At 51.4% G+C, this 26065-nt stretch overlaps 1 protein-coding gene across 1 annotated transcript; it reads left to right on the plus strand.

The window, feature by feature from the left end:
• The first annotated feature begins 10 nt into the window (after positions 1-10).
• On the plus strand, positions 11-25637 carry CUNH1orf198 (chromosome unknown C1orf198 homolog). Its single transcript, XM_041650341.1, has 4 exons — positions 11-529; positions 12446-12496; positions 20869-21393; positions 22351-25637. Exons 1-4 carry the CDS (start codon positions 197-199, stop codon positions 22405-22407), a joined length of 966 nt encoding a protein of 321 aa, XP_041506275.1. The 5' UTR covers positions 11-196; the 3' UTR covers positions 22408-25637.
• The last annotated feature ends 428 nt before the right edge of the window (positions 25638-26065 follow it).

Here is a 26065-nt window from a genome sequence, read left to right on the forward strand (position 1 = left end):
CCGGTATCAGGTGGGGCAGCGGTGGCCCGGAGAAAGGGAGTCCGGGGAAGGTCTGGGGCTGTGCTCAGGCAGGGGCGGAGGCAGGCGCAGCGGGTGGAGTAGGGACGGAGCTCCGGGCGGAGACGGGGGCGGAGCTCCGGGGCGGGGCGCAGGCGGCCCGGGAGGCGGCGCTCGGGCCGGGACGCGCGGGCCGGGCATGGCGTCGATGGCGGCGGCGATCGCGGCCTCGCGCTCGGCCGTCATGAGCGGGAACCGGCCGCTGGACGACCGGGAGCGGAAGCGCTTCACCTACTTCTCGTCGTTGAGCCCCATGGCTAGGAAGATCATGCAAGACAAGGAGAAGATCAGGGAGAAGTACGGGCCCGAGTGGGCGCGGCTGCCGCCCGCGCAGCAGGACGAAATCATCGACCGCTGCCTGGTGGGGCCGCGCTCCCCGCCGGCTGCCGACGCGGGGGACCTGGGGGACCCGGCGCGCTTCCCTGGCCTGCGCGGGCCCACGGGCCAGAAGCTGGTGCGCTTCGGCGACGAGGTGGGTGCGGCGGGACTGGGCCGCTCAGGGCGGAGTGGGCGGCGAGGGGGAATTCAGACTTCCAGAAGGGACCTTTACAGACAAAGTAGAAACGATCGTGAGGAGACCACGCGAACCTGGGCGCTGATGAGGCTATGCCCCTTAGCAGCATGGCCCTTGATGAGTTGTCGACTTAGAACCTCGGTTTTCCGGGTGTGAAACGGGAATAATGTCAACCGTTCCCGAACGCCAGGCCCTCGGGCCGGCGAGGGTTCGGACCTCAGTGGGGGAGGTGGGACTGCCAGGCACCACCGCCCTGGGATGTGTCCTCGGGAGACCACAATGGAGGTTGTGTTTGGGTGTGACATGTGAGTCCCGGTTCCCACCCAAACACCGGAGAAGTTGAGATAACTCCTGCAAGCTTGGGCTCTAGGCGCCAGGGGAGGAGAGAAGCTGCTGAAATTGCTCCAGCTTGACCCTGATCTTAGGCAGAAAGGCTCCAGAGTCTCCGCTGCTCAGAAACCTGGTGTTTTATTTACTTGGGGACGGTTTCTCTGAAGCCCTTTGTGCCACGAGAGTATGTACTTGGACCTCAGAGACTCAACTTTGTTGTGAAGGACAAAATCAGTAGCAGCCAGAGTTGTGAAAGTCCGTTTGGGTGGAGGCAGTTTTCCAGGAGGGGCATGGAGAGTTGTGGATCCTCCCCCCCTCCCAGGGATGGAGGGGGGAAGGTTATGCCGAGTGGAAGGGATAGAGTCAAGAATGAGATTTTTCCGGCCAGGTATTCATCGATGTTTGTTACTACAAAGAACGCTTGTGGTCACAAACCATCTTTACTGCCAGGGACTTGTGAGGACAGAACTGTCCACCAACGTTGCCTTCTGCTCTCCATCCATCCCACTTGAAACTCCGAGGGCCTTGCCAGGAAAAACAAGGGTGTGGTAGGAGATGAAAATATAAGTCTTAAAATATATTCCTGGAGCCGAAACATTTCATTGTGAAAATATGCGTCTCCATAAAGACGTGGACAGAGTTTGCGCTTGGATCTGGGTGATGAGCCGGCAAGCAGTTCCTCTTTGGCAGTGTCTCAGGTAAATAAATCTAAGAGGAAGCAGCCCGGTCAGTGCTTAACGAATGCCAGAGATGGGTTGTCACTGGCCCTGAACCTATCAAAAGCCAAGCCACGGTGGAGCCAGGGTCAAGAGATGTGCCCACCTCCTGCCAGACTGCCCTGTTTCTGCCTTTGTAGACTGGTATGGTTTAGAGCAAATGGGAACTGGGGAGATGGTGTCAGTGGAGACTTGCTGTGCATGGGAGGATCTCTAGCAGTCACAGAGGGGTGTGCATACTTGTGATTCCTGTGCTGGGAAGTAGAGGACAGGCAGATCCCTGGGGATCACTGGCCAGCCAGCCTACCGTATCTGTCAAGTTCCAGACTAATGAGAGGTCCTGTCCCCAAAGACAAGGTTGACAGCGTCTCGAGGGGCAACATCTAATGTTGACCTCTGGCCTACACTCATACCCAATGTTTGTGCCGAATGAACATTGTGCTGAGCTAGCTCTCCACATGCCCTTCAGTAGCGCCCAGGCTGAATGTCCGCAGTGCAAATGGGCAGGATACGCACACACCTTCAAAGTCCCTGAGCTACGCCGCTCGGGCAGAGGGACAAGCAGCCTTGAGTGCTAGGCCAGGGTCTGTAGGATGTCAGCCAGGGTGGATGTTTCTTTTTCTTGCAGTCGTGTGAGGTTTAACAGCACAGGGGACATAAATTCCACTACTCAGTGAGAGGTTGGCGCCACATTGAAGTCAGTCAGTGGTCTCATGTAGGACTAGTGTCTGACCACGGGGCTGACAGATGGGGATACAATGGGATGATTCCCAGCTAGGTGTTTTGATACCCAAATAGGTGACCCCAAATTTGAGAGAAAAAAAACACAAACAAACCAGGGCTCCCGAGCCCTTTCTGCTTATTGCCCTACAGGATGCTTGCTGCCTGTTTCCTTATGTCGCGCGCGGCCTCTGTTGCCAGTGATGGTAATTGTGCCCCTCATGGTAACACCTTCTAGTCATTTTTTTTTAAACTGCCATCATTATTTTTAGTATCATCTACTCATTTTTATGTCTCCCAGGAACAAATTACAGACTAGTGACCATAGGTCTTGGTGACTCTGGATGTGGTAGGGGCTCCTTTACCTGTGTACATAGGGCAGGGGCAGGAACGTGAGACCTTGGTGTGTGTGTGTGTGTGTGTGTGTATGTATGTGTGCGCGCGCATGTATTTACCCTGATCTCCATATAAAGCTGGATGACTGGGCAGAACTCACATCCCCTCTTGCCTTGCTAATTTAACCTGGTCCCCTGTAGAGATTGTGGTTTCTGCCTTAATGTTGAAACAAAGACAGGACTGTCAATATTTTAGCTACTTTGGGAATCAACTGAGCAAGTATTTTTCTAGGCTGTCATAGAAACTAGAGACACCCTGGCTGAGCCCTGCCACCCCCACCAACCCCTATTAGCCTTCATAGCTCTGCTAAAATCACGGCTTTGTGGATGGATCTCAGCGGAGATAGGCAGAGAACTTGGTTTTGTTCAAGGCTGCCAGCCTCCTGCCCCGACTCCGGTGTTGCCTTAATTCCTTCACCAATGTTCTACAGCAGCAAAGAGGAGGGCTTGGAGCCCCAGGTCCCAGGTTCAAGTCCGGCCATGTCAGCACAGGGTGCCCCTCTGGCAGGGTGAAGTGTAATGTGGAAACTGTGGTTTGGAGCAGGCGAGGCCCCAGGGATGTTCCCTTGGCCTGCGAGTTTTCCTGAGAACACTAAGGCTTTCCGATGGGCACTTTCATTAGGCTGCCAGCTCTCTTTTCTGGAAGGTTTGTTCTTTCAGCCAAAGTTCTGGGAAAGGCTTTCTTTGAGAGATGAAAGGTTTCTGATTGAGAAGGGATCACCTGTTTACTCTACTGTTGTCATTGGAAACAATCCAACGAACCTAGAACCCTGAATATTCAGGAATTGGTTGCATCTGTTTCCTGACCCCCAACCCCAACTCCTAGCCACACCCAGCAGGACCCAGCACATTGGTGAGTTTCGGGGTTCCAGGAGCTGCTATGTTCTTAGTTCCAGACAGATTCTTGTAGGGGTGCTGGGCGCTCCTGCTGGGTGAATCCTGGCTTCTGTGGCGTCTGCCCTCCTCTACCACCTCTCTCCATGGTGGATCCGGGCAGGAGGGATGGAGAGGCTCAGCTAGCCCCACACCCTTTGACCTGGATTCAAGAGACTGGATTTTTAAGACCCTAGAGCCAGTTAGCTCTGAACCTTGCCTGCAGCTTCGGCGACAGCTGCCTCCACCGCACACATCCTGTAGACCAGAGGCCTTCCTAGTGCTCTTTCTTACCTTCTGTGCTCAGGACCAACCCCCCGCCCCCAGATCCTTTTGGAATTCTCCTTTTTGTTGGGTGTGAGTTTGGCCCGGTGATTGACTTCTGGGTCTGGGACATGAGAGTGGTTTTCTTCCTCTTCTACCTAAAAAGCATCCCCTTTTTTTTTATCTCCCTCACCCCGACCCTGTGTGTGTGTGTGCCCTCATGCGGAGGCCAAATCTAGGGTGGAGCTGTCCACCTGTTTTTTGAGACAGAATTTCTGTCTAACTGATGGTTCGCCTGTTCAACTAGGCCAGCGAGCCCCCGGAATCCTGTCTCTACCTCCCCAGCTCTGGGATTATAAGTGTGTGCTACCGTGCCCTGCGTTTTACCAGTGTTCTGCGAGTAAACGAGGTCCTCTTGCATGTGCAGCGAACATGCTCCCAGTTGAGTTCTGGTCCCAGCTCTCAGCATTTTGGCGTGTGGGGAGAGTGACTTGGGAGTTGATTTCTTGGAATTTTGGACTTGGTTTTAAGGAAGGTAGAATGTGTGAGTCACCATTCCCTCCTGGCTGGCATATCCACATCTATATTAGAAATGAAGAAGACAAGGTACATTTGGCCTCTTGAGTCCCTCTGCCCGGACCCTGTGCTGGGTGGCCATGTTAGCACTGAGAATTATCCAGATGCCGCAGGCTGTGAGGGAGGCTTAGGCCTGTCCCTCTTGTTCCTCTTGCTGATTGATGGTTCCCCAGCCTGATAGCACTTGGCCTGGTGCCCGGAGCTGAACCAGCAAATGTGACTTCCCTCCTGGGCGCCTCCATTGCTGGCTTCCATGGGAGGTGACCCAGCGGCAGCCTGGAAACTGGTTTTGCAGAGACGAGAAGACCAGTTTGTGTCGTTCTTTCCGGGAGGACAAGAGGCACAAGGACGGTCTTGGAGTCATTTTTAAGTTGACAGGAGTCACCCCAAAGAGGAGGTTCCCATGGTGCTGGAAAAATATAGCCACTTCTCAAAGATAAATAAGGGAGATGGCTACATTCCTGCTGGTCCCTTGATCTCCCTCCTCCCAGTCTGTTCTCCGTTCTAATCACCATGAGAGATAACCCCTAGCCCTGCCCATGCCCGTGATTCTGAACTTGTGACCCTAGTGGGAATTTGTCACACGCTAAGTCACCGGGGCGTTCTGTCTTTGGAACCGCAGCTCTGAACGCCCCGTTATGGACCCTCACTTCAGCAGAGATAACAAGACCGCTAGCCTCATCTGTAAGTGTGTGCCCAGTTGCTACAAACAGGCAGTTTTTTGAAAAGGCAGTATTTTAATGGCTCTTTTCAAGCCCCATCCTTTTTATTTGTTCTGTACATGGAGAGTGAACCCAGGGCTTCCTGCAAGAGCTCTACCACCAGGCTATGAATGACCCAGCACTTTCTTTTTCTACCCCAAGGCAGGCCTTGAACTTTTAGAATCCTCTTGTCTCTGCCTCCCAAGTAACTGGGGTTATTGGCCTGTGCCACCTGCTGGGCTTGCTGTGGTTTACCACTGTGGACATCAGAGAATGATCACTTCATTCCCTTGTTCATTTATTTAACTACTTATTTATGATGCTGGAGATTAAACTCAGGGTCTTGTGTATGCCAAGCAAACCCTCTACCATTGAGTCTCTTACATCCCCAGCCTCATTCCTGTGTGTTTAATTAATGTATTGTAGTGTGTGTGTGTGTCTATCCAAGCAAGTTTGCTCATATACAGGAGGATGATGTGTGTGCATGGGTATCTGTGCCACAGTACATGGGTGGAGGCCAGAGGACAACTTTGGAGTCATTGCTTTCCTTCTGCCTGTGTGTGGGTTCTGGGGATTGAACTCGGGTTGGCCGGGCTAGTCTGGCAAGTACCTCTACTCACCGAGCTGTCTCACTGGCCCTTGTTCCTATTTGTTTATTTTTTAATGCTTTTTTTTTCTTTTAGTTTTTATTTTGTTTGTATGTGTATGGATGATTTGCTTGCATGTGTGTCTGTGCACCCTCATGCCCAGACTCTTGGGAAGGGTGTTGGTCTCCCTGGAACTTGAGCAACAAGTGCTTGTGAGCCAATATGGGGATGCTGGGATTGAACCCAGGCCTCTGGAAGAGGAGCAGGTGTTCTTAATTGAAGGAGCTGTGAGCTGTCCTTAGTATCCTACTGTTGAGTCATGAGACAGGCTTGGGTGTCTTTGCGTGTTCAGGCCACCCAGCGCCAACCGAAGGGTGACTGCTGTCAACCAGGGGACTTTCTGTTCCTTTCCACAGGCCCTGCTGTCAGATCTTGCTTTCTCTGGCTGACAGTATTTCTTAGCCTGAGCCACAAAGTCATGGCTTGTCCCCTGGGAACGCCCCTGATCCTGGGCTTTAGAGACGTAGTGACCATTTGTGGTCCCCAAGGCACCTTGTAACTGCAGACGCTGCTTCGGAGTCACCAAGGAAACCAGCCCTATTTCTGGGACTTAGTAGTTGGGGTTCCCACTCTTGGAAATGAGGCAGCGCTCGCAGAGGTGTGTCTGCTTTGTGGTCAGGGTGTGCACTGCTGGCAGGCAGTAGGGACTGTAGTTCTGGAACACTGTGATGGAACACACTTTGCAGTGGTCAGTGTGTAATCTTCAAATGCCACCAAGAACAAAGATGCTCTTGCAGGGCTAGGAGGCCACTCATTTGCCCTGGAACTACCTTGGAGGGATGTGTAGAGTGAGCCCATAGGAAGTTGGGCAGTGTTTGCAGAGGGTCTTTGCACACAAGGTGGCTTTTACACACCTGGCCACACTATCTCTGATCTTTTCCCCAGGAGAGTTGGAATCGCGGACTGCAATCTGCCAGGTTTGCAGCACCCCGCTAGTAATGAGCATCTTCACTTCCTCCTTGTCTTCTCAAGACCTTCTTATTGCTATGCAATAAACATAACTCGCAACTTGCCACTGTGAGTTCTTTTTATTTTTTAAGACAGGGTCTCTGCCTGGGCTGTGGTGGCGCACACCTTTAATCCCAGCACTCAGGACGCAGAGGCAGGTGGATCTCTGTGAGTTTAAGGCCAGCCTGGTCTACAGAGCAAGTTCCAGGACAACCAGGGCTAAAAAGAGAGACTCACCCTGTCTCAAAAACTAAAAAAGATAGTGTCTCACGATTCCCAGGCAATCCTTGAACTCACTCTGTAGCTGAGGATGGTCTTGCACTTCTGATCCTCCTGCCCCTAATTCCTGAGTACTGGGATTACGAATGTGAACCTTACCCATCTTATGTTAATAGCCTTCTTTTTTATTTTAAGTGACAGGATCTCGCATATTGTATTATACCCTCCAACTCTACCTGGCTGAGGATGGCCTTGAACTTCTGACCCTCCTGCTTCTCCCCCTAGTTGCCCCACTGTCACACCCTGTCTGCGCTGTGCTGAAGGTCAAAGTGCTTGAGATCAAACAAACAGCTTTTGGACGTTCCAGGGAACACTCCACCAGCTGAGCTCCATCCCCGACCCCATTGCAGCCACGTCTGAGTGTGCAATGTCATTCCACACACTCCAAGAGTGTGCAGCATTCCTGCCTTCCAGGTCCAGATTATTTAGTTATTTGTTCTTGGCACAGTCTTGTCATGGGACCCAGGCTAGTCTGGAAGTCACCGTCCTCCTGCCTTCGTGTCCCGAGAGTCGGGATGACAGGCGTGCTCTGCTGTACCTAGCCGTGTTTGGTTGGTTTTGGTTTTTGAGGTAGGGTTGCGCTTTGTAGTAGTTTCAGCTGGCTTGGAACTCACGTAAATCAAGATGACCTCGAACTCAGAGAGATCCACCTGCCTCTGCTTTCTAAGTGCTAGGATTAATGGCGTGCACCACCAAGGCTGGCCCCAGCCGTGTTTTGTTTGTTTTTAAGTTATTATTTTTGTGTGTATACATGATGTATGTATGTGAGTATTTGCGCCAGTGTTTATGTCCATAAGAAGCTTTGTGGAGTTGGTTCTGGGGGATTGAATTCGTATTGTCGTGCTAAACCATCCTGCCCTGCCCAGCTGCTTGTGTTGTTCGCATCCTTTAAGCTGTAAGACAGTGCAGGTTAACAATGACTGTCGTTCCCCCACCCCACCTCCAGCTTCTGACAGCTTCTGTTTTCTGTCGCTATGATTTTCCATACTCCAGTGTTGCATGTAGATGGGGCCATAAAAACAATATTCTTGTTGTTGTGTTTGGCTCATTCCACTTAGCATAATGTGAAGAATCTACCTCTCTACATTTACACGTAGTGAGGCCGCTTTCCTTTGGAGACACTGAGTGGGATCAGCATTTAACAGACAGCAGATGCACCTGAGATGGTAGCTGGTTTTGGTGCCTCTGTCTGGAACCCTTGTGAGGACCAGCAGCCCCACTGTCCTGTGTACCTGCTACTGCTTGCTTCTTTCCGTGGTTTTCTGTGATTTTCCGTGCTCTGTGTCCTCTAAGCTGTGTCTCTTGTTGCTTCTGTTCTGATTTGGTAATGTGTGGTATACATACTTTCACGCCGTGCTCCACAGTGGCCCAGCCAAACTTCCTGTGCCTGTGTCTCTTTCAGATAGGATTCTGATGTGGAGGGTGATGGTTGGCCCGAGTGAAGGCCACCTGTGTTGTCCTGCTGTCTGATCTGGGTGCCTGGGTGGCAGGCAGAGGGCTCTCCAGCAGTCCCGGAGTAGGAGTGCACAGTCCCACTGCAGGCCTGCACCTGGCTATGTTTTGGTTGCCTCCTGGTTATTGCGAAAGCAGAAGAAAAAGGGGAAATGCTGTGTGCGTGTGTGTGTGTGTGTGTGTGTGTGTGTGTGTGTCTATATTTGCAAGAATGTGTCTCTGTGTGTTTGTGTATATATGTCTGCGTGTCTGTGCTTGTGAGTGTTTGCATGAGTGTGTCTGTGTATCTATCTGCATGCAGATGTATCTATGTGCCAGTATCTAAGTATCTGACTATGTGTATGTGTGTATATCTGTGTATGAGTGTATCTATGTGTGTGTGCCTGTATGTGACTGCATCTATGGTATATGTCTGTGTGTCAGTGCATCTATGTGTGGGAGTGTGTCTATGTGTAGGAATGTATCTGTATGTGAGGAGTGTGCCTTTGAGTGTGAGTGTGTCTCTGTGTGGGAGCAGGGACTGCCACTTTGAGATCCTGCTGCCATTTGTGCTGGCAGCCTGCGCTGATGCCAGCACAGTCTCTGGCTGGAGGCACAGCCACTGCCTGCTGACGGCAGAGCTCCCGTCACATTTTTGTTTGGCAGATTTACTTTTGCTAAGTGCTTTATTATTTTTTATGAGCTCAGAATTGCAGAAATCCAAGGAATCTGCCTCTTGGTTAAGCTTCTTGCTGAAGCAAACAAAAGATTGTTGACACTAAGTTAAGGGGAAATCTCAGTGACCTCTCCCTGCCTGTGACTCCCCACCCCCCATGGAATTCCAGGAAGTGTGGGCAGCGACCCTGGGGCTCTGACCCACCGAGCCCTGGGCCCTGACTTTTGCTTCCTGGAGCCCCGCTCTCTGTTGCCTCCCACAGCCTGGAGCCTCTGACTTACCTTTGGAGATTCAGAGAGACCGACTTTACAGAAATCAGAAGTCAGGCCAGGGTACACAGGAGTGGGTCTAGCTCCCACCCACCCTTGGGATCCCTACATCCTTCCTCTCTGTCCAGTAACACGGCTAGTGGCCTCAGGGGAAAAAGGCATTAGCCAGGCAACGCCCTTCACGTCTCCTGGTCACCGCTAGAATAAGCAGTATCTGTTCCACTGACCTGCTCCACTTCCCCGTGAAGGCTGTCTGCCTTTCTGCCTCTGAGAGGAGCGCATAGTGTCCCAAGAGCCTAGAATTTCAGAGGCTCCCTGTCTCCTTCCCCAGCAGCCACAGAGATGAGGACAGGCCCCAGCTGCAGCTGTCGCTCCCAGGCAGTGACTCAACATTCCTCCAGATAGACATGGCCATGTTTGGAGGGGCAGAATTTAGACTTTGGAAGTAACTGGGATTTAGCTGAAATTCCAGAGCAGAATGCAGTGACCCCGTTCTCAGTTTTAGAAGTTTTGCCTGACAACTGTGCAGTGCAAAAATAGCCCAAGTGGGCCGGAGAGGTGGCCTAGTGGTTAAGAGCACTTGCTGCTCTTGCTCAGGACCTGAGTTTGATTCCTAGCACCCACGTACAGTGGCTCACAACCATCTGTGACTCCATCTCCAGGCCAGTCTGACACCCTCTTCTGGTCTCCACAGGTACTTGCACTCATGTGTGCACATCCACACATAGACACACACATGCACATACAGAGATGTTTCTTAAGAAGTAGTGCAAGTGGGGCTGGAGAGATGGCTCAGTGGTTAAGAGCATTGCCTGCTCTTCCAAAGGTCATGAGTTCAATTCCCAGCAACCACATGGTGGCTCACAACCATCTATAATGAGGTCTGGTGCCCTCTTCTAGCCTGCGGACACACACACAGACAGAATATTGTATACATAATAAATAAATAAATAAATAAATAAATATTAAAAAAAAAAGAAGCAGTGCAACTCAGTTCTGAGCCAAGATCCCCAACAGGTGTTGCCAAGGTTGTATTACCTCTGTGCAGGACCAGCGGCAGTCTGGGAAGACTGTATTAGCTGCACAGCTGAGGAGCCTTTGGGCTTTCTTAATGCCTGGCCCCATGCTACTGCTGCAGCCTACCCAGGTCTGGGGGTATATGCTCTGTGATGTGGGCTTGGCATAACGTGTATTCACAGGAACGGGATTTCTCGGGTGTTAGTGTGCAGTTCTTGCACACCCACTGGAGGAAAGGGCCTGAGCAGCCCCTCTTGCTGTGTCCAGCCCCTAGTTCGGCAACCACCGAGAGGGTAGCCCTTAGTGTACAGCCACCAAGCTGCTCATCCCCCAGTGCAAGGGACTTTCTATCCGAAATGGCAGCTTTACTCTTTGGGCCTCCATCCCAGAAGAACTAGGGTCTCACTTCCCACATTGGGGTGCTTTGGGAATAGGAATGTGTGAGGTGAGGGGGGTTGCAGTGTGTGAGGACCTAGCTTGCACAGTGGTCCTGATCTCATAACTTTGGAACGTGGGTTTCTCCAGCTCTGGGGACAGGGCAGGGAAAGGGCTTATTGTGTTCTTGTGCCTTGTGAAGTTTCTGCTTCCCTCATTCTTAGGCTGTCAACTGCCCAGAGCCACCACCGCCACCTTTGTTGTAGTTCTTAACTGGGCCTCCGCTTCTTCCCAGCTCAGCAGGTGTGCCCAGGGAAATCTGGCTTGCAGCCTGGATGGCTGTTGTGCTTGCGAGCATTCTTGTGGAGTTCTTGCCTTCTATGAGGCTGATCTGGGGCAGGGCTCTGTCAGCATCTGAAGCTCAGCAGCTCTCGTTGTGGAGGGTGGAGCCAGGTCATACTTTATTGGGTCCTCCAATACAAATCACGTAGGAGTTGTTTGGGGACAACATAGAATTAATGCCACTCTCAGTTCACGTATTTTTTTTTAAATATTTATTTATTTTTAATGCAATATTCTATGCAGGCCAGAAGAGGGCACCAGACCTCATTACAGATGGTTGTGAGCCACCATGTGGTGCTGGGATTTGAACTCAGGACCTTTGGAAGAGCAGTCAATGCTCTTAACCACTGAACCATCTCTCCAGCCCCTCGGTTCACGTATTTTATCAGGACTTTCAGACATAGCTCTGTTGGCAAAGCTTGCTATCGTGCATAAAGCCTTGAGTTCAGTCCCCTGCGCTACATAAACCAGCTATGGTGGTACAAGCCTATAACCTCAGCACTTGGACAGCAGAAAAAGGAAGATCAGGAGTTCAAGGTCATCCCTGGAATTTGAATTTGAAGCCAGACTGTGATACATGAGACTGTCTTTAAAAAGGCAAAATTTTGTCCTGTGTTTTAGAGCAGTCAGGCACAGACAGGTACCCTGTGGGGGTGAAGAGGAGGCCTCAGCCCTTTCTTCAAGTTAACAGACAGGACCTGCAAGCCCAGGCTCTGAGTCCAGCGAGTGCTCGGAAGAGGTCTTCTGCTGCACTGTGTGAGCCGAGTCAGGAGCAGCATCAGCCGTGTTACTATCAGACACTTGTATCGCCTTGACGCTTTGTCCCTTGACTCTGCCACCAGTGCTTTTCACATGGCCGGGAGGGGGCACAAGTGTGTTGCTGGATGTGTTCTTTGCACAAGATACCAGGCTACAAGCTCACAGCAAGCCTGGAAGGTGTGTGAGCCCCTCACAGAAGCGAGGAAGCAAGTTCAGAAGGCTGTGTCCTCACACCAGATCATAGTTTGCCCTGGTCGGATTGAGACTCCACCCTGTTTTCTGAGGATAGTAGCACCATCCCATTTCTTGAAGCTCCTGTCTTGGGTTGGGGCCTTACTGGTGCTCACTACGATGCCTGTTTGGCAGGAGAGGACCAGCAAGCAGCCTGGGCTGCAGGAGTTCCCAGTGCTAGCCTTGTCAAGTACTGAGACCTTCATTTGTCCTCGAGTTGTCGTGTGTGTGTGTGTCTGTCTGTCTCCCTTGTGGCTCTGGGTGGATGTCTGCACAGGGTTGGTGGAGTTTGGGCCTCAGACTTATTCTTGAATTTTTATTTCAGGACATAACTTGGCAAGATGAGCACTCGGCCCCATTTTCCTGGGAAACAAGGGTAAGTTGAATAAAATTTAGATGTATTTTGTGCCCTTTGAAAATATGAGGACCTGTACATTTTCTTTCAACATTTGATGGGTGCAAAGGGCTTTGTGTGGTCCTTAATGCTGGGCTGCAGTTGACAGCCTGTGTTGGTAGGACAAAGTGTGTGTGTTGGGGGAGGGGGGCTTGGGGAACTGAACCTGTGTGTGGGCCTGTCAGTCCCACTATGTCCCATGATATCCCCGGGACCCATGAGTTCCAGCCATCTTGGGTGAGACCTGCCCTGTTGGGGGACTTCTCCTTCTTCCTACTTTATCCTCCAGTATTTGGCACTTCGGTAGCGGATGCCCTTTGAGATAGCTAAGAGCCCCAGGTTAGCTGGCTGTGGCTGGTTCGTGTGCATGTACACATACGCAGACACACATGCACACATGGAAAATGGGCCCTAGTCTCCCACTCACTCATATACTGGTTGTCATCACTGCCCAAGCATCAAGCCAGACTTCAGGGCATGCCGCCATCTCCCCTGTTGTCCAGAAGAAGGACCTCAGCAAGCAGCAAGACCACAAAGAAGCAAGTGTCATATGGCCAAGGAGAGGTGAAAGGCCACGATTGTCTCTGAAGTGGATGGGGCTGCAGAGGAGACATCTGTGTGTGGAGTGGGCTTGTAGGGCACAGATATTTTAAAAGCCTTGTTTCTTAGTCTTTCACTCTTTCCTATTGCTTCTGATCATAGGCCTTGCCCCAGCTAACCCTGGCACCCAGGGGACCTGTGGAGAAGGAGGCTCAAGGCTGGGGAACACTGTGGAGTTCCAAGGGACCTTGAGAGGCCTCTTCTCCAGCCTATAGTTTTTATTAATTATGATAAAATTCACATAATGTAAATTTTAGTAGCTTAGCTTTTGAGGAGGGGTGCCCTTGTACTTAACCTTGGAGCCATCCCTTCAGCTTCATGTTTTTCTTTTTGTAAATATGGACTCTGGGGATCAGCCTTAGGTCTCTGTGCTCACCATTGGTGTCTCTCCAGCCCCAGTTAACCACTTAAGAATACATCTTCTGCAAGGTTTATTTATTTGATGTATACGTGCTCTGTCTGTGTGTACATCTGTGTGCCAGAAGATCCCCTTATAGATGACTGGGAGCCACCATGTGGTTGCTGGAAATTGAACTTGGGACCTCTGGAAGAGCTGCCAATGCTCTTAACCACTGGGCCATCTCTCCAGCCCCCAAGAAAACTTTCTTTAAAAAAAAATGTATGTGTATATGTATGTATGCCACATGTGTGCAGCTGCCCAGAGTGGCCAGAAGAAGGCGTTAGACCTTGAGGAGCTGGAGTTACATGTGGTTATGAGCTGTCAGACGTGGGTGCTGGGGACAGAATTTCCGAAAGAACCGTCCACCCTCCTAACTGCTGAGCTGTCTCTTCAGCTTGAGCGTGCAGCTCCGTGGCAGTTAGTGCCCTCACATGGCTGTGCCTCAGTGTCCACCTCCCATACCATCATTCTCTTACACACTTGCGTGTGTACACGGAGCACAAGTTGTTTTGGTGTTAGGGATAATTGGATCAAGCTAATGAACACATCCCAATTTTCCACCATGCAAGACACATCCCTCCACTTCCGACAGTGACTCCCAGCGCCCCTCCACTATCCTACCCCATACATCCCCGCAGGGATATGGTCACCACGACAATCTCTTCCACTCATCTCTCAGTTTGGCAGGCAAGCTGGGGAGGGGGGGATGCCCATGGGACTGCTGCATTCCTCTCTCAGGCTCCCATGTTTCCAGAAGAAAAACCCAGCACCCAGAAGGCCCCAGACTAGGAGGGAGGAAGGAATGGAGAAGATTCCTTGCATTCCCAGGCTGTGTGGGCTGCAGACAAGTTGGAGATTGTATGGGGAGGCTAGGCCCTTGGGACACGTCCCCAAGGTCCCTCTCCCTCCCAGCTGTCTGGCTTCTGTCTGCGTGTCTCTACTAATGTGCAGCCGCCTATTTCAGGTCCAAAGGAGGCTAAGAGGAGTTAGATCATGATGTCCAGGCCTGGTGAACTGTTAAGACAGAGCAGGGGGCCTTCCAGACCTTTCTCAGGAGGACAAAACACCCCTTTAAGCACACACTCCCTGTATACACGCTAGCACCCCTTCCATCCTCCAGACCAGGTCCTTCCCCACAACTCATGCACACACTGAATTCCTCCTCCCGTTCCTGCCGTAGGTGAGCAGGTCACATCACTGTCTGGCTAGAGAGCGGAGTGCCTGCTGGCTGTGGTTGAGAGATGTCACTGCCCATGGAAGATTGAGGGGCCTCTTCTAAGCCATGGTCTTGCGTGCACCTCCTTAATGTTAGTTGGTTTCTGAGGGGCATGGCCCTATAGGCTGAACCCAATCCCATCACAGCGTAACCCCTACAGTGCCTGGGCCAATGCATCTTAGGAAGGCCTCTTTTCCTACTTAATGGCTGCCTTCTCTCCTCCCTTTCTTCCCTCTCTCTATCCCTCTGGGCTGTCCTAACTCCCCTTCTGAAAGCTTTGTGGTTTTCTGCCCTAGATCCTTCGATGTTTTCCCTGAGTGTGGAGTAGTGTACAGCTCTTTTAGTGCGGTGGCCGCAATGCTGCCCCTGAGACCAGGCTCCTACGGGTCTCCCAGAAGCTCCCAGCCCCTCACTGCTTTCCACTAACTGTCTTCCCTTACCACAGTGTCTTGGCTGGATTCCACCCACCTTCTCTTGAAGACCCCGCCCCCACACTCCAGCTACTCTGTAAATCCCGTTTCTGTCCCAACCATCGTGAGAACTATGCTGAGCACGTGCCTACATCTCTGATCATCCAGGCAGGAGATGAACAGGGAAGTCTTCTGCCTAAGTTGTGGCCCCCTCCCCCTTTACTGTCCATCTTCCACATTATGGTCTTAGGGAGGCATGGATGTCTGTGTCCCTGTCACAGAACAAGACCTGAGGGCTAAGACTCATGTGTCCCTTACCATTAACTCCTGAGCCCTGGCTACCCCCTGCCTGCCACTGTCTGGGTCTCACGGTGACACTGGGTTTTTGCTGCCCTGGAGCTTGACTGAAGGATGAGTAGATACCCACCGCAGGGCTTCTGAACAAGGGGCTCCAGGTCTGGACCCATTCCTCAGGATGTGAGGTGGGTGTTCCAAGCTGCCCGTCCATGCTGGCTCATCCCTATAAGATGGCCCCTTTGCTAATTTTGTGATTCTTAGAGTTGTTTAGGTTCCTCCCCTTTGTCTCTTGGAGGGCAGGAGGAAGAACCCGTGTTAAGCATTTGGCGGCCTAATGGAGATGTTCTTCCGATTCTTTCTGAGCGTGTGTGCGTGGCCTTTGCCTCGGTAGTTTAGCTTTGCCTGCTGCTGCCAAGCCAAACAGTCCTTTTCCGTGGCATGTCCCCCCTTTGCTGAATATCACACATTCCTCTCCAGTGAGCGAGGCATAAAAACAGACACTGGGCTCTGTTGTGGTCTTGCTGTTTTTAGAATGGATGTGGCCAGCTGAGCCCTGTTCCCCATATGGGCTGACCGATGCCCCGCTCTGCTGATGGACTGGATTGTAGAGAAGTCAGGAGCCCAGGGCACAGAGGGCAAGGGGGTGCTGCTGTGAGCTGAGGAGACCCTTGCCTTCCTCTTTTGTATCTATGCCTCCAGGATCACAGAAGACGCTCAGCAGAGCCCTGGCCCTTTCTACCTGCAGCCCATGCCATAGCCGTGATCTACCGTGCCATAGCCGTGATCTAGTGGCTGCTGCCCCTTCCCATTACCTTTGATGCAGCTTCCTTCTGCAGTGCTGGCTCAGCAGCCTGGGCATTGAGAGAAGGCTGCCATGACCTCCTGCCCTGAAAGTGACAGGCTGTTTGGAAAGCCTTGTCGCCAGCATCCACAGTCTTTCTGTTTTTCACCTTGGCATGTATGGGCCTCAGGTGGAGGTCTGGTCTGGCCTCTGAAGCCAGTGCAGTCTCTGGAAAAGTTGGGTGAGCTGCCGGACTGGCTCTTCTGTAATGAAAAAGGGGCAGTGATTCTGCTCCTTCATGTCACTTGTGGGAAAGGCTTCCGTGCCAGGCACGCAGTACATGCCCAGTCAATTAAACTTGTGGACTGATCTTCCCAAGTCTGTGAGGTGTGAAGTCAGCTGACTTCTGTCCTGGGATCGAGGGACAGGTGGTCATAGAGTCACTGGTGGCTTCCCAGCAGGTCCTGGGCTCTCTCTTACCTTGCTCTGGGCCCTGGAGATTTGGTTCCTGTTTTTTATAGGTGGGACCTATGACAGACTGAACCTGGCATAGGAGAGTTGCACTGTGGGTGTTCCTCGGAGCACCTCCTCTGGCTCCCAGGGCTGAAGCTGTGATGCTCCCTATGGGTTCTGTTGTCTAGCCACTGCCCTGTTCCAGAAGCTTTCACAGGGTCTAGGGGTCCTGGGACTGCCAAAGCTCTGCCCTCTTTACCTCCTGTGAGCCTGGAGTTATCTGGTTGTATCAGTAGTCTTGAGAGACAGCTGTAAGAAGGGCTAATTCCCAGCACACCAGGAGGGAAACATGCAGAATGGGACTCCCTTGGGGTCACTGACCCCTGAGGGACAGTGGTACTGCAGTTTCACATGGCCTCCTTGAGCCCATTCTTTGGTTCTTCAGCTGAGCCAATATAGATGGGGACAGGGAAGAAGTTCTCCTCCCCTCCCAGCTACCAGATAGTGCTTGGATGTCTTGGTTCACAACCTTCTCTTATGGGGCAGTGAGAGGTTCTTCACCAACAAGGAGGAGGAGGCTGAGTTGTGAGAGGAAACCAGTCACACTTTATGTGCAAAGTTCAGCATCAAGAAAACATTGGGGAAGGGACAGATAGGTTAGGAGCTGCTGCCTCCTCTCCCTTCCCTCCTCCTCCTCTTCCTCTCCTTCCACTCCCTTCTCTTGTTTGTTTTTTGGTACAAGGTGTTGCTGTGGCTTGTTGACCTGGTAATTTCTTTTCTTTTTTCAAATGTAACTTTTTATTGATTCTTCGTGGATTTCACATGATGCAGCTCAATCCCACTCATCTCCCTCCCTTTCCCATCCGCCCTCTACCTTTGTAGCATCCCCCACCCCCACCCCAGGAAGCTGTTGTGTGACACGGTGAGTCACACAGTCCTTTAGTCCATGCATTGTTACTTGCAAGTGTTTAAACCAGGCTGGCTTCAAATTCCCAGAGATTCATCACCTTCTGCCTCCCCAGTGCTGGAATAAAACAGTGCTGTGTTTTCTTGTGTTTGTCTCCCAAGTCCCCAAAGCAGGTAGGTAGCTGCTCCTGACAGCGTGCTCCTTCTAAATTGATGTCACCTCCCACTGGGAAGCTGCAGAGCATCTGGTTACCCTTGAGTGGATGGGAGTGGCCATCAGCTCCTGCAGTCACACAACCTTGGATCCCAAACTCGGCTTCCCTCCTCAGTATCTGTCCACCCACAGGTCTCTGGCTTTGCGATTCACAGTCTTCTAAGCAAAGACCCCACCAGAGCGACGAAGCCTCCCCCACCCGCCACCAAAAAAATCAAAAAACAAAACAAAAAAACTGGTTCTGTGTGCCTTACTCTACGGTTTCCAGACCACAGCCAACCCTTCTCTGAGACTTGGCATTTCCAAGTTATTTTTAGCAGTTTGCTTAAGGAAACGATCATGTCTGTTTGTACCAAGTGTCTTTGTGTCCTACTAGGGAATTTGGAAATAGGCAGTGTTCAGAATGCTGGACCTAGAAATGATCCTGAGAACGATGAGGAGCCACATTCCTGTAATCTCATCACTCAGGAGGTAGAGGCAGGGGGATCAGGAATTCAAGGGCAGCCTCAGGAACATAGAGATTGAAGCTGCCTCGGACTATGTGAGACCCTGTCTCAAAAAAACAAAACAAAACAAAAAAAAAAAAACAACCCTGCTTTTTCCATGACATTGTATGTTAGCCCTGCAGCCTGGGATTTCAACTGCAGGGTCTCCTAGTAGGCTAGTACCCCAGGGAAACCAATCACTCTGTACCCCTGTACCTCCATCCTCTTCCCTTCTCTTTATTCTTCCTTGAGGGGTTGCTGGTGGCAGTATATGAAAGCCCAGGCTGGAACTTATGCTCCTCCCCTTGACCTGCTGAGTTCTCCAGAGGTCACACACAAACTCCAGTATGGCAGCCTGGCCTCCTATAAACCCACCACACTGGATCCATGGTTCCTTGCAGAGCCAAAGTGGGGATGGCTGTTTCTTAGGGAAGCTGCATTTTCAGGCTGCCTAGGCTCTTGGTTTAGACTTGTGTTCTTCATCTCTAGGCCAGGGAATGTGTGGTATACTGCCCTGAGCCTGGGGCTCATACGGAAGAAGGGCTGTGTTCCGTTTCTAAGATCCCTGCTTATGGATAGGGACCCGATGGTTTGATGATTTGCAGAACTGCATGTCAATCCATGGAGCATTCCAGGACACCACCTCTGCACAGTGCACGGGCAGGTTCACTGCAGAAGACCTGGGCGAGGGTTTCCCAGCCTTCTGTCCCCATGTTGGAGCCAACCGTCTCCTAGACATCTTGGAAGTTTCTGTTGACCAGAAACGACTACAGCTGGGGCATAAGACAGAGCAGCTCTGCAGAGCAGCGTGACAGTGTGCATCTGAAACCACGCATGGAGAGTTTAAACCTTTGCCTTTCAACATTTTGTTCCTGCAAGTCCGAAGAAACTAACCCCGAGCAGGGCAGCTATGTGCACAAAGAATCTCAGCGGCCTGGATTGCAGGAACGAGGGTCAGCGGGGGTGAACTGTTGAAGAAGAATGTGCGGTGGGCTGGGGGGATGGCTGTCAGTCCCTGCAAGCATGAGACCCTGAGTGGGACCCCCTAGAACACAGATGGGAAACTCTGACATGGTGACAGGCACTTGTTTTCCCAGCACTGAAGACATAGAACAATTCTGGGGCTTGACAGCCAGCCAGCTTAGCCTCTGAGTTTCTGACCGGTGAGAGCGACTCTGTATCAAAGAACAAAGTGGATGCCATTGTATAGCATTATTCTTGGGAACACATGAACAAATGTCTGCTCACCCTAGACAGGAAACCAACAGCAGACAAAGTAGGGATACCACCAAAGTCCAACTTGGTGAACGAGTGTGTTTTGTTGAGTGTGACTTACAAGAGCATGGGGAGGGCTCACTTACAGGTGCAATAATAACTTAAAGACAGCTGCATCCCCAAAAGTGCATCTCAGCATAGGAGGAAGCTCACCCAAACTGGAAACGGAAGTGTACCTGCATAGCCCATGGGCAGCTCAAGATTGGAGGACATTTCTTCCAGGGAGCTCAGTTGATCTGTCAGTAGCTCCTCAATGCTTATGTATGTTTGGGAGGCAAGAGCCTCGTGAATTTGATCAGATCCATGCTTCCTAAAGCCATTGAGGTGTTTACTCTTTCTGAGTCTCGGAGTCCTTCCAAGATGGAGTTTACTATACAACACTGGTCCCTGAGGGCCATCTGACCACTACACACGTTCATGCACCCATTGCATATGTGTGTACACACTACATACACAAACAGAGAGAGAGAGAGAAGAGAAAGAGAAAGAGAGAGGTTGTGATGATCAAGAAAGAGCTGAAAGATGCTCACAGTGCATTGAAGAAGCGACATCCCACACTGCAGACCTGCCAAGATCGCAGCTAACATGTATGAAAATGTGGCACAAAATAGTTATGGGGGAGGGGTTATGCCTGATTTTCTGAGTTTTCTCTACTTTCCCAGCTTTCTGTAATATCATTTGCTATTTTATTTTTGTAAGTAAGTGGTAGAAGTGATGGGGAATTGAAATTTTCAGGGTCGATTTTGAGATGGAGAATGCTGAGTTCTACAGAATGGGGATGACCTGGCCTGCAGTTAGCTCCCCTTTGATGGAAGGCTCGGAGTTCCTGGCAGTGATTTCTATCAGGACTGCTCAGTGGCAGGGTTTTAGAGGTCACCGTGGTTGACAGATGTGGTTCAGGAAAGTGGTCAGTCTGCACGTGGTGACACGGGATATGGACTGGGCTTGCGTAGCTTCCCTTCTCCCTGAGGACCCACTCAGCCTTCCTCACCTGCCTATAGCAACCCCTCCTGAAGTCAGAACCATGCTGGGCCTGCCATGTGCTCTCATAGTCAACAGGGACCCTTGATTGTTGCTGTGATTCTGGTCTTAGAGCTGCTAGGGTGCACTGTGACAGGGCTTGGCCTCATGGCTCCTGATGTGTTTCAGGTAGGCAGTAAGGACTGCCGTGAAAATCGTCACTTGGGACCACCAGACAGCTCTCAGCTTATGTCGGTACAGTGTCTGCACAGATCTGAGGGAGTGTGTGAGCCGGCTGTCTGTCCCAGGGGCTTCTGAGGCTCTCATGTGTCTTTCTTCCTTTCTGTCTCCCCACAGAGTCAGATGGAGTTCAGCATCTCCTCCTTATCCATCCAGGAGCCCAGCACAGCCACCGTGACCAGTGATCCCAGGCCCCTGGCCAAGGCTCCTCAGGGCACACAGGCTGCCAAGCCTGCCCAGAACAGCAGATCCTCTAGCCTGGATGCCCTAGGGCCTTCGAGGAAAGAGGAGGAAGCTTCCTTCTGGAAGATCAACGCTGAGCGCTCTAGGGAGGGGCCTGAGGCCGAGTTCCAATCTCTGACACCCAGCCAGATCAAGTCCATGGAGAAGGGAGAAAAAGTCATGCCTGCTTGCTACCGCCAGGAACCCATCACAAAAGACAGGGAGGTCAAGGCTCTGCCCCAAGAACAGCAAACTCTCTCCAGTGTAAGCACAGCACAAGAGGTGCCCCAGCCTGTGCAAGCCCCTGCCAGCTTGCTGCCCAAGGCTACCCCCATTGAGTCCCCAGAGAAGCCACCACCTCCCACTGCCCAGCAGGACGACGAAGACGATGCTCTGTTCTCAGAGCCTGTGTTTGCGCAGGTAGGTGGTGGTGCCAAGTCCACATCAGAAGTGGGGGGCACATTCTTTCACAGATATCCAAGGAGGGCTCACAGGACGGGACAGCCACCAGTGCCCCCAATGCAGTCTTCTCCACTGAGTTCAATTTCCAGAGCCCATGTTAAAAAATATCTGGGTTTATAATCCCAACGCTTAGATTGGAGTTGGAGACAGGTGTAACCTTGGGCTTGTTGGCCAGACAGCCTAGCCCACTTGGCAAATTCCTGGCCAAGGGCAGACCACACACACACACAGACACACACACACACACACACACACACACACACACACACGAGCGGATGTATCTGTTCACTTTATAATGCTGTCGGGAGCAGGAGGGTGCCGGGGGAGAACTAGGTTGCTTTCCTCTGCTCTTTGTATGCTGGTGTTGCAAGAGTGTCACTTGCGCTGGGTTTTGTGCAGCTTTCTGGTCCCTGGCACTGAGGTAAATTGAGGTCAGGTGCCCCTGAGGCAGCAGCTGCTTTCCTCTGGGTCATTTTTTTTTTTTTTTTTTTTTTTTGGTTTTTTTGAGACAGGGTTTATCTGTGGCTTTGGAGCCTGTCCTGGAACTAGCTCTGTAGACCAGGCTGGTCTCGAACTCACAGAGATCCGCCTGCCTCTGCCTCCCGAGTGCTGGGATTAAAGGCATGCGCCACCATCGCCCGGCTTCCTCTGGGTCATTTTAAATGGAGTGCTGGCCGGGCGGTGGTGGCGCACGCCTTTAATCCCAGCACTCGGGAGGCAGAGGCAGGCGGATCTCTGGGAGTTCGAGGCCAGCCTGGTCTACAAGAGCTAGTTCCAGGACAGGAACCAAAAGCTACGGAGAAACCCTGTCTCGAAAAATCAAAAAAAAAAAAAAAAAAATGGAGTGCTGTATATAGGTTGTCTGTGCCTGGGACGGAGGCCCACATCTTATTCTTCACCTTTGTCCCTCTGCAGATCGGCTCAAGTAACACCCTCCTAAAGACGGGCTTTGATTTTCTGGACAACTGGTAGACGGTGCTACCCGGAAACACAGCCAAGAGCCCCCATGTGGCCCACGTGGTGTTCGGAGGAGAAGGCAGCTCTGCCTGTGTATTTTCCTCTTTCCTCTTCCCTTTTCTTAGTCTTTCAGGAACTAGGAAATGTTGCCAGGTTTTCTTTCTTTTTTTTCTTTCTTCCTCCCTCCCTCCCTCCCTCCCTCTCTCTCTTTCTTTCTTTCTTTCTTTCTTCCTTTTTCTTTTTGGTAAGACCAAATAGATAAATATGCTATTTTCAAGGATTTGATAACAAGTTTTACACTTGGGATTTTTAAAGACAAGAATCCAGTAAGCCTTGTAAATAAAACTTCTGTCCCGGGCTCCACCCCACTTCTTCCACCAAGGAGGTTCTCAGACCAAGTCACCAAGGGCCGTGCAGGCGACCATCTCTTTGCGCCCTCCCCATTCCTTTTCACTGGGGGCTCCCTGGGTGGAGCTAGGCTGTTGACTGTCACTGTGGAAGATTCATCCTTAAAAATGGGCTCACCTGGAACCCTCCCTTTGCTGAACCACATCTGGCATTCTGTGCCCTTCCCCACCCCTGCTTCTAGGAAACAGACTGCTGGCAGGTGGTGGCAGGTGCCCGCTAAGCTGCCTGGTGACTTACTCGGAGCTCTGGTGTTTGAAAGCCCCTGCCTGCTGGCAGGTTTTCTATCAGCGTCTCGCTGTTTTGTATGTGGCTGCAGCAGCTTCCTTGGTCTGTGGATTTTCTTCTGAAGATGCTGTAAGTGTCCTGCCAGTGTCCCAGTCCTGTTCTCTCCAGCAGTCAGGGCCGTGGCAGCTGTGCTGGAGAGCAGGGTGCTTCTGACTCACTGTGTTAGAACCTTCCAGCATGAGATTGGAAGGCTTAACTGTTCTTTACCCCGGTTTGGTCAGCTGTATCGTGAAGGCCTCTCCCCAAGACCAGACCACCTTCAAATGAAAGAGGCCTTCCTGATGGTTCCAGAAACTTCCCCTTGCAGCCCTGAGAGCTCACAGCAGCAAGGCTGGGTGAGGAAAATGAGCCTCACCCAGATCTGCTCCCTGTCCTCCCCGCTGGCCTGCCACGGCCCCTGGACCACACGCATCTGCAGGAGGCGTCAAGCAGATCTGTGAGCTCTGGGTGGCACGGTCTACCCTTTGCTGTCACTCCGTTCTCTTCACCTGAAGCCTTAATCTCAATGAGCCCCCTTCTCCGAGCACCTGGTTCAGTACTGAATGGTGTGACCTTAATGCCCACGTCACAGGACTTTCTGAACTAGCTCCTGGAATATCTATTAGACCCTGCTTACCAAGGCAGAGCACACACAGCAACTGTCCCACCCTTGTCTTTTCCCCTGGGAAAACATGCCAAAGCTGTACTTAGCCAATATTGATGCGATACCTGCCAATTAGTTTATGTCCTGAGCCTCCCTTGGTCTCTAGGTGGCTTTTGACCAGTTATCATTCCGTACTGTTGTAGAGCAGTGATAGCAGAAGAGAAGAAAGGCTTCTGGCACAACGAGGACGAAAATAACTCGCAAGCCACCATTGGTACAGCCCACGCTGGCCCTGACTCTTCAGGGGATCCAGCATGGCTACCGTGTGCCTGCCTCCCTCCCTCCCCAGTGCAGTGGTTGATTTCACGTCTGTGCACGTTCTCCTTCCGTGTAGGTCTATGGTCCATGGCAAGGGCACAGCAGGAAGGCGAAGGCTCACCCTGGCCCTTGACCAGCGTGACATGTCTATTCTCTCTCTGTGCAGACATTTTCCCTTCTTCCCACTTTCTCCTGATTCCCTTCTAGCTTCTCTAGTGAAAACACAGAGAAGGCTGCTTGTAGGCACAATGGTGTTTCTCAAGGAGGCCTCCTGAGAGCAGTTGGGAAGCTGGGCGGTGGTGGTGCACACCTTTAATCCCAGCACTTGGGAGGCAGAAGCAGGCGGATCTCTATGAGTTTGAGGCCAGCCTGGTCTACAGAGTGAGTGTCAGGACAGGCTCCAAAGCTACACAGAGAAACCCTGTCTTGAGAAACCAAAAACAAAAAAGCAAACAAACAGAAAGAACAGGTGGGAAGTCCCAGATAGGGGGTCCAGGAGGGATCCTAAAGTACCCACCTGACCTGAGCATTGTCCTTGTGCCTGGGCAGACCAAGCTGGCTTCTTGGTCTCCCCCAGGGACTATGTGACAGTGGCCAGGAGATTAACCAGGTATTTTCCACCTTATCTTCCTCCGTCGTCATGATGATACACACCCATCACTTCTCTTCCTCCGTCATCATGATGATACACCCATCACTTCTTTTCCTCCGTCGTCATCATGATACACACCCATCACTTCCCTTCCTCCGTCATCATGATGATACACCCATCACTTCTCTTCCTCCGTCATCATGATACACACCCATCACTTCCTCCGTCATCATGATGACACACCCATCACTTCTCTTCCTCCGTCGTCATGATGATACACACCCATTACTTCTTTTCCTCCGTCGTCATGATGATACACACCCATTACTTCTTTTCCTCCGTCGTCATGATGATACACACCCATCACTTCCCTTCCTCCGTTGTCATGATGATACATACTCATCACTTCTCTTCCTCCGTCGTCATGATGATACACCCATCACTTCTCTTCCTCCGTCGTCATGATGATACACCCATCACTTCTCTTCCTCCGTCGTCATGATGACACACCCATCACTTCTCTTCCTCCATCATCATGATGATACACCCATCACTTCTCTTCCTCCATCATCATGATGATACACCCATCACTTCTCTTCCTCCATCATCATGATGATACACACCCATCACTTCCCTTCCTCCGTAGTCATGATGATACACACCCATCACTTCCCTGTAAAGCAGTTCTTCCTCTCAAGCCTGTGTATGATTTTGATCTCCACCACACACCCAGGCTCAACGCCTGGGAGGCAGCTCCAGGACTCTGTGTCTTGCTTTTGGTGGCCATATTTGACAAAAGCTCTCAGGAACCTAGACTCTGCCTGTCTGGGTTGTCCCTGAGTCCCCGGCCCTCCTGGCTTGGACGTGCTCCTGTTAGGAGCAGCGGAGCCGACCTCCTGGCCAGGTGCATCCCTCATGCCAGGGCCAGGAGTGGCCTTCTATTCTTTACACCGCCCTCTCCTTTGATACATATTTTCAAAATGGCAGATTCTTAATGACAACTTGTAACTTTGTTCTATTTTATACTACTAGCCTTTAATAAAGCCATTTTAAAAATGAGAGTTGGGTCTGTTTCATTTTCTGCTTTGTTCAGGAAGCTCAGCAGGGTGGCAGGAATTTAATGCCAAATTGTGTTTTCTAGGAAGATGTCGAGAAATATCTGCTCACCCTCGATAGGTCACTAATAGACCAAAGAGAAGATCATCCAATTACTTACCAAAGTGGTCCCTACAACCAAGAGGTTCCTTCCTCAGCATGGTGGGTTATCTTGCAGGTCCACCACTGAAGAGTCCTCAAGTCAACCTCTTCCTCCTACATATCCTAGTGACCCCTCCAAGACCAGGAGGGAGTGGCCACTAGAACCTCAGTTTGTCCCTTTGCTATGACCTCATATCTGACTCCTACCATATTCGAGTTTCCCATGGGCTATGGTCTCCTGCAGGCCAGCAACTCTGCTCTGTGGCATTAATAGTCATATCACGCCTGGA

Source organism: Microtus oregoni, unplaced genomic scaffold (genome assembly GCF_018167655.1).
Source record: "Microtus oregoni isolate MIOR12 unplaced genomic scaffold, Mior012 000004F_ref0000308, whole genome shotgun sequence".
Taxonomy (NCBI): domain Eukaryota; kingdom Metazoa; phylum Chordata; class Mammalia; order Rodentia; family Cricetidae; genus Microtus; species Microtus oregoni.